This window comes from Pimephales promelas, chromosome 19 (assembly GCF_988280905.1).
Source record: "Pimephales promelas chromosome 19, fPimPro1.hap1.1, whole genome shotgun sequence".
NCBI lineage: Eukaryota > Metazoa > Chordata > Actinopteri > Cypriniformes > Leuciscidae > Pimephales > Pimephales promelas.
In genome coordinates this window covers 28,502,059-28,511,056 of record NC_142787.1, presented here as the reverse complement: position 1 = coordinate 28,511,056, position 8,998 = coordinate 28,502,059, and the positions used below count along the sequence as shown (strand labels likewise).

Genomic DNA, 8,998 nt, shown 5'->3' with positions numbered 1-8,998 from the left:
ACCATTCAAGTTCATTTGATTAGAGAGAATAACCACCCCAGCCCCCTTTGTGTTAATCCCTGTGCCACACACCCCACCAAACACCAACACACCACAGCACCCTCCTTTAAGGCCCTGGCAGGGGGAATTATAACCTACTTACTTGTGGCTTCATGTGCCTTCTTATATACAATAGCCTACCAGAAAGATTATAGAAATGCAATAATGTCGATGAAATGAGAACTATAGGTATTCATGGAATCACCTGGTTGTTCATTGAGGACTTGCAGGTCTCTTTATTGGCTTTTACTGTAGAAGGGATGTATTTAATAAGAAGTCATGTAATGCCGAAAAAGAACAATAGCCTACAAAGGTTTGCTACTATGAGGGTGAGGAAATAAATAACACATTTTTGGGTGAATTAACTTGCATAGCTAAGATAACTAGCTATGTAAACATACTTGCCAATAAATCTATTTCTAATTCTGATAGCTGCTGTGTTTATGTTAGGTCTTTTACTGCCTCGTGCGGCTAGTTGAAGTACTGTAGCAGTTGCTGTGACGATAATAACAAATCAAAGTATCGCGAGATTGGAGGACTGCAGCCCCAGTTGTTTTGTCGTGGTTGGCTTATTGTCAAAGACGAGACCTAAAGGAAGTTGAAGTTATGGCAGATAGAAATGCGAACTCTTGTCAAACATATGTGCTGTGTAATTTAACCATTCGGTTAAACGTGTCCTCAGTACCTCGGGTGGACTGTTAGCTGCTGTAGAGGAGGTGCGGGAAGGCTTCAGCTCGCCAGCGCATCCCTCAAACCGGTTTCAGCAGGTCGCCGAAACTGGATTGAACAGCTAGTAAGCTCATGTACATACCATTCAAACATTGTCGTATTTGTTTAAATGTGAGGTATTATTTAATGTTTCAGTTATTGTGCCTTTTCTACTTTCAAACTTAGCCGAAATAATGTTTTGATAACAGAAGTGTGTTGTGTCTGTGTTTAATGCTAGTGCGTTGGCTGTTGACATAAGTTAGCGGAAATCAGTAAAGTGGACAGTATTACACAACGTCATTCGGACAGACAGCTGGTGTGGTCCCTTTCCCAGCATTGCGTTATCACTTTAACAACGGTGTTTAGTCTTATTATAGACTATGTTCAGATGCATTTTTCTTATCACACGTGGTATCTATCTTCTCGGACTAAATGTTTGTCTTGCAGTCAGTCACAAGTTCCTCGTGTTTCTCCAGCTTTTTCTGTCTTATACTGGCTGTGCTAGTCTTGGCGTCCCACAATGCTGACTGAGCAAACTTCAGCTTGTCAGCAAGATCAACCTGTGCTTTAGCAGTGGTGATCCAGCCACCCATAACAGGTAAGAGACGAACAAAATATGCTTTTGATATCTGAACATTAATGCGTAGACAAATGTCATGGTTATAATGCTAAATTAAAGGCATATTGTCTTGGATATACATAGTTATTTTAGAGTACTTCCACATGACCTACATTTATTAATTTAATTTATTCAAAGGCAATCATATTTGTTATTGGATAAGGCATGATAAAGAAGATTAAAATAGGGTCTTAAATAAAGTAAGGACATGGTAAGTGTTAACATATGGTTAAAAAGTGTGGCACATGTTTTGAAAATTGCGTGAATAGGTTTGGGGCAATACGGCTAAAAATATTATGACAGTGTTTTTTCCATGTCATTCAATATCAGTATTTATAACAAAATTCGGTTCATGCCATTAATGGTCAAGTTAATGCGTTTCATGTTTTTGTCAGACATCATGAATGAATGTAACCATTACTTGTTTGAAATGAATTCTTAAAACATTAAAAAAAGTCATTTACAGCATAACAAAACATTTTAATTTTTGTTAAATCAGGTGCTGCACAATAGAATTTGTATACTTGCTAAATAAGTGAAAACATGACTGAAAAAAATGTGTTGATTGGTAATGTATGATGTTCCTTACATACAACAATGATAATAAATGTTATGTAATAAATTGTATAATATCTGGGATTTTGGAAATTCAGCCACTTATTCATTGGTAATGATGTTGTGTGGTCAGTCACTTGCACAATGATGCAGAGGGTGACCTAAGGATTTCAGAACTGTGTCTCTTTAATGATTAAACTGAGGTTGTTGAATGGTTCTTTGGCCTTAGAATCAAACATTGCTTGGTTAATGTGTAACTTGTTCCTTGTTCCTCTTGATTTCATTTGTAGTTTTGATCCAGTCTCCTTTGATTGGGTTTGTCCAGGCTGTTTTCACTTTTTGGTCAGAAACACTTCATTCAGTAGCCATGGTGTCCAGACCTGGAGATCTTCCAGGTAAAGGAGAGATTTAGATCTGTTTATGTTACACATTAAAGTGCATGAAGTGAAAGGGGTCAAGGGTGTCACATACATTGGATAGTGGATTGTAGATGGTTATATCACACCAGTTTCTACTTTTAAATGTATCAAATAATGTGTTTGTTCAGATGTTGTTGTTTTGCTCTTCCTCAGCCCTGGAAGCAGGTCCAGGTTCCTCAGAGGGACTCCTCGGAGGGATGTCCATTCCAGTCGGGATGACCCGTCGAGCTTTCAGCTATGATGATAATCTTGAGCGGCCTATGTCTCCACCTCCAAATGACATTAATATCAACAACCTGTGGAGGCGACCTGTTATACCGGAGAGGAAGTTTGCACGACTTGCTGAGGTTTGTGTGGATTTCTTATTCTTTGACAGATTTGCCCACATAAACATGCAAATACAATACACACACACATACATTATAGAGTCATGTGGAAAAGAAAGTACACCCTTTTGAATTCTATGGTATTATGTATCGGACATAATAAAAAATCTTCTGGCCCTTGGCACGTCTTAAAATTAGATAAATACAACCTCAGATGAACTACAACACATGACACTGGGACGCATATTACACCATGTCATAGTTTGTTTATGAGTAACCAAAATGGAGTAAGCATTTGTGACAAATTAAGTACACCCGTACTGCTTCCATAGGAATTAAGAGAGTAAATAGAAGTCAGGCACTGCTAATCATATGCCTTGGATTAATTGATCATCAGCAAGTGTGACCAGCAAGTGTTTCCAAGGAGGAAACACATCAGCAATTGTTGTTGCCCATCAATCTAGGAAGGACAGTATGGAAGCTTTTTTCCGCCACAGAATAAAACATTTTGTAAGACAATTGCGACTTTTTGTCTCAAAATTGCGAGTTTACTATAAATATGTTATAAAGTCAGAATTGAAATGATTGATATGAAATAAAGTTGCAATTTCATGCTATAGTCGGAATTGTGAGATATAAACTCAGAATTGTGAGAAATAAACTATAAAATTAAAAGTACTTTTTTTCTTGCAATTGTGAGTTTTTAGCTTGCAATTCTGACTTCTTTTCTCTGAATTGTGATTCGCAATTGCAAGTTAAAAAGTCCAATTCTGAGGAAAAAAAGACTGACTTGTTTTCTCAGAATTGCTAGTTTATATCTCACAATTCTGACTTTATAACTCGCTGTGGTGAGTTTATATCTCGTAATTTTGACTTTGAGCTTGCAATTGCGACTTTATCACGCAAACGTAAACTAATAATTGTGAGATTGATGAGATGTGGTGGATACATGCTTCCATACAACAGGCCTCTCAGTTAGGATGTGACAGTACATGGCAGCACAGCTTATGTTTGCAATGTTGCATCTGAACAACCCACAAGACTAATGGAACAATGTCCTTTTGACAGACTAGACCAAAGTGGAGATGTTTTGCCATAAATCCCAGTGCCATGTTAGGCAAAAACCAAACACAACATATCACCACAAACACCTCATGCCAACTGTCAAGCATGGTGGTGGAGACTTGATGATTTGGGCTTATTTTGAAGCCACAGGACCTGTGCACCTTGCAGTCATTGAATCGACCGTGAACTCCTCTGCATGCCAGAGTATTCTAGAGTCAAATGTGAGGCCATGTGTCCGGCAGCTAAAGCTTGCCAAAAATCGACTGGTATGCCCCGCCCCCCTTAGTTACCGTCGCCAACTCGGAGTTGCTAACTGTCTTACAATGACAGCTGTCAGTGTCATTCTTGTCCCAAGATGTTTTGATACATTTTGGACACAGAAGGACCATCTCTCGTCGAGCAGCATTCAAGTGGTACTTAATGGGAAACTTCGGGATTTGGCATTAAGCTTTTTTGTATTAGTAGAAAACCTGTAGTATTTTCAAATTCCCTCCTTTTTGTCTGAAAAAAAAATACAGTCAGTAGAAGGAGCTGTTCCTCGTGTTTTCAACCCGCTCATAGCCATCTTTTATTTAGAAGCTAAGCTAGAAGGCTCTTGTTCTGTGGAGAAAGCTAAATAGTAGGTTTTACCATCCTCTTTTTCACGGACATGTATGGCCATCGAGATCGTCCAAAATGGCCGGGATTCAGCTTTTGCTTTCTGCAGTTGCCATTCATTGTTTACATGCACACCTTTTGTTCCAATCTAACTGAATTCATCTTCAAAAATATCACAATTATCGATAGGCTACTTTAATCTCAAAACAGTTACTAAGGGAAAGTAGACAGTCAGCAATACAATAAGATCAAAGGAAATGGACAAATAAATATAACAGAACGAGAATACAATTTAAGTAAACCTTGCTTTAAGTTTTTCTGGAAGATGTAGGCTACTAACAATGTTATTCACGGAAATAATAGCGTACAGCAGAAATTGAATAAAGTAATCAAATATAAAATAACACTGCATTGTCTTCACTGTATGCATTAAATATAGATTAATCCTTATTAAAACCACAACATGTATTTATTTGAAAGCAGTGAGGGATTTTTATCTTTGTATTTTGTTGTTATCATTAATGAATAACGACATAAACCAAATCCGTAATACAGGGTTGCTGTCACTTTTAATAGCTGCACAGATCTATTATACTGTTACACATGGCACAATAATTGTTTTTACAACTAATTGATCAAATATAAGTTAATTGATTAATTGTACCGCTCTAGTCCTGAACATGAACCATAGAATTCAAAGGGTGTACTTTCTTTTTCACATGACTGTATATATTCTGCATACCACAGTTTAAGACTAATGCTAACAATTCTTCCTGTATGTGTTTAGGAGGATGAGTCAGAAGGAGGGCTAAAACAAAGTGCTACCTTTGAATCCACTAAACCTCCAGGCCCTGTGGTGAAAGCCAAAGCTTCGTCTGTCATGAACTCCCTCATCATCAGTAAGACTGTCACGATGGTGGCCTCATGCATCATATTTCACAGTGTTAACTGCTCTTTAGTGGAAAGTTTAGTTTATTTCTAATTGGACCTGTTGTGTTGTTACAGAGCAGACCCAGGAGAGCATGCACAGGTTCGAGAAGCAGGCAGGACTGACCGATACAGGCTACACTCCACACAAAGGCCTGAATGCAGAGGAGACCCGATACCATCGTCTGGCAGAGTCGATGCATGTAGGCAGAGATCCTCTTTACATCAGCTAGGATAGATTTTGGTCTGACATCTCCAATACAGGTCTTTTTTTAAAAGCATAAATTGTGTGTATTGGATGTTGTAGAAGCTTCAAATGCAAAGTGTGGATCCCAAAGAAGAGAAACAGCCTTCATCTAATCAGTCAACGCCTTCAGTGACCCCTCAATCCTCACCCAAGCAGAAACGCAGGTGCCTGTATGAGTCAGCAGCTTCACATCCTTTGTTTTGCACTAATCATTTTGTGGGTTGTAATTTTGTGTGTGTGTTTGGCAGGGGCTGGTTCACTAGTCAGGGCTCCACGGCATCTCTCACAGGCTCTGAGATGACCAGCAGCTCTAGCTCCAGCATAGATCTGGCTTCAGGTGACGGACCTGTCGAGCGCTGGGGTGTTTTTGGACCTCGGCCTCAAGTCAACAAGTCCACCACTGACCCAGGTACAGATTCAGCCATGACAGGTAAGGAGACACCTTTCTGCACACTCTTTAAATATCAAAATCACCCTTAATTGCGTTCAAATAATTCATTCTAACAGCATGAGTTGATCAGATATGATCATGTTATCATAAAAACAGTATTAATAAAATAACAGTAGGCTAGGTTTTGGTGATTTTTGTCAATCCAGCTTTGTAAATTTATCTACAATCTACTCATAAAATCTTAATTTTATCATCAGGCAGGCTCTTACTAAGAATGAGAATAAATCTGTTGTTTCTGACCATCCCTTTATGGCCACCATGTACCCATCCTCTGATGGCTACTTCCAGCAGGATAATGCACCAAGTTTTGAACAGTAGTTTACATTTTACATCATTCAGACTAGCCAGCTTCTGATGTTTATCCAAGTCCCGTCATCAATATGTATTAAACACTGCTCGACCAATCAAATTCAAGGGCCAGCACACCCAACGTCATTCCTGTGTGTTTACAGGGGGCTTTGCGCTGCAGTCCTATAAGGGAGCTCAGAAACCCACCCCTATGGAAGTGATGAAGGCTCAGGCCACCCGCTTGGCCGAGGACCCCAACTTCAAACCTCCCCCTAAGATGGAGATCCCCACCATGGAGGGGAAGAGACAGGTGACCCGACCTCACAAACTCAAACACCGGGACATGAACGTCCTTACACCCTCTGGATTCTGAGGGCACTCCCTACATTCACCTCAGCTGTACACATAGTGAACCTGTAGCTGGTCTACCCTCTCTGTCTCTCCCTTGTGCTGTCTTGCAGTAGCGATTGCTTTTCCCTTCACAGGCGAATCTTTTTGCCTTGTTGTTGTCTAAAGTAAGTGGTCATCCTCAATGTCGTGCGAGTGTGTATAAGCACTTTTGTTGGGGCAATTGTCTTTAGTTAGCTTCCTTTTTGCCTTTTTAAGTGTTACTTAAAGTTAGTGTGAGTGAGTATGCGTGCCTCAATGTTTTTGGATGTACTGTGGTGTAATTACTCACGGCTTACTTTAATGCTGACTGATGAAGAAAAGCAGTGTTTTTCATGTGTTGGATTTTTCGTTCCATCACATACAGTAGCAGGTTAGGAAAAAAAACCTTTTTTGTTTGCCTTGAGCAGTTGTTATATATTCAGTAATGATGTTGTGATTTCCTGTGTAACATCATCAATACACACTATAGGTTCAGTGATAACTTAATTCTTTAAGTCTTTGCTGTGTGTATTATGACGTTTCAAGCATTGTGATACGGTTGGGTCGAGGACGGTGTGGCAAATGACGAGAGCACTAAATTGACTCAAAGACTGAAAGAACTTGAGCTAAAATTGTATTTAATGTAACCGCTCTGGATGGAGAATTTCTTATATTTTTGTTACAAGTTTCAAATCGTTTCATTTTATTATACATGTTAATACATGAATAAATAAATGGACATAAATGATTTTTGCTTTTTTTGGATTTCTTTCCTGCAATTCCCTGTTTCCCCCTTTTTTTTCTCAAATACAAATTTTTATTACACAGGGGCTTTTATTTTGTAGACACATTTTTCTTTTGTAATCATTTAAAAAAAAACTTTATTTAGAATTTCATACTTGGATGCAAACTTCCCTTTCAAAAACCACAAAATTTAACCAGCTTCTGACTGGTATTCTCTCTCCGTGTGTGTGTGTGTGTGTGTGTGTGTGTGTGTGTGTGTGTGTGTGTGTGTGTGTGCGTGTGTGTGTGTGTGTGTGTGTGTGTGTAGATGTGTATATTACATTGTGGGGACTATATCTCTAGCTTGGTCCCACCAGACTCTTGTACATTTCATTTGTAAGAGGGCGGAGCCAGACTACTATATCCCCACACAGCAAAGGTGTGTCGGGTGTGGCTTTGGCTACACTTGTGAGAGTGAAATATCATGGCAACTGGCTAGCAAGTCCTCAGTATAAAAAAAAGTTTAATCTAGTGTTTTGTAAGTTTCTATGATGGTTAGGTGATAGAAAATATCATTGAACTGATATAAAATTGATAGAAGTCTATGCAATGTTCTCACTAATGTAGTGAAACAAACTGGAGAACCCAGAATATACATTTTTCTTCTAGTCATGTGACATGTTCCCTTCCTCTTGTAATATTTTGATCTGCCATTAAGTGGCAGTAGCTTCCTTTTAGTGTAGCAACTCTAAACGTTCAGTGGGTAAACTGAGATTTCTTGAATCATTCTCGGATATGTGAGCAGTTGTTTTCTGCTCTTTGAGTCTAATAAAACCACCTGCAGGCCTTTTTGACCCCACTCTATATATATATATATATATAGTGTATTTAACTACTTTGTACTAACATTGCAATTAATAATTACAATGCACTTATTGTGTGCGTTTTTTACATTGTACTTGCATTAAAGAAAAACCTTCATGTATCTGTAATTAATTTCACTTATAAGAAGATGGTTGTAACGATGGCTCTTTCAGAGGAATTAGAGAGCGTATGATCTTGATGCAAACATAAAGTAAATCCAGGCAAAACTAATAAATCCAGACATGGGCAAGGAAAGCAAACCAAACTGACAACAAGCACACGCATCTATAGAGTGACAACACCAGACAAAGAACATGAGGAACCCTGGGGTATTTATTCACAAGGGGTGTCTGGCAAACAATAGATAGGAACAATCAGGTTAAATATGGAACAAGTCAACAAGGGAAACAGAAACTGGAGACAAAAAAACACTTCAAAATAAGAGTCCAACACTAGATAGAGTAAAACTGGTCTGGGTAATAATAACCCATTATTATTACCCAGACCAGTTTTACTGGGTATACTCCACCGTTTTTTTTTTTTTTATTATATTAAGCTATGTTATTCCCTTAGCTAAGACGAGTTGATGCATACCTCTGTCGCCTCATTGCTTTGATCACAGTTAACTAGCCCAGTTCATTCAATATGGGCCAAGCAGAGAAGCGACCAAACACCTCCACGTTTTCCCTATTTAAATACAGTTACTCAAGCAATGTAACTCGACCTAATTTAAATTAATATCAATATATTAAATTATTTATTCAAAGTAAAATAAAAATTATTTTCCCACATGGAGTAGTT

General features: G+C 38.5%; 1 protein-coding gene across 4 annotated transcripts; it reads left to right on the top strand.

The window, feature by feature from the left end:
• The first annotated feature begins 559 nt into the window (after positions 1-559).
• kiaa1191 (KIAA1191 ortholog) lies at positions 560-7,358 on the top strand. Of its 4 annotated transcripts, none has more exons than XM_039693893.2 (9): positions 560-832; positions 1,224-1,345; positions 2,212-2,316; positions 2,494-2,687; positions 5,116-5,227; positions 5,334-5,458; positions 5,563-5,666; positions 5,751-5,911; positions 6,406-7,358. In XM_039693893.2, the coding sequence occupies exons 3-9, from the start codon at positions 2,289-2,291 to the stop codon at positions 6,612-6,614; spliced, it is 933 nt and encodes a 310-aa protein (XP_039549827.2). In that variant the 5' UTR covers positions 560-832; positions 1,224-1,345; positions 2,212-2,288; the 3' UTR covers positions 6,615-7,358. The 4 variants fall into 4 exon arrangements, with proteins under 4 accessions (XP_039549827.2, XP_039549825.2, XP_088979771.1 ...); XM_039693891.2 differs by having other exon boundaries at positions 5,751-5,932; XM_089123645.1 differs by having other exon boundaries at positions 560-842; positions 5,751-5,932.
• The last annotated feature ends 1,640 nt before the right edge of the window (positions 7,359-8,998 follow it).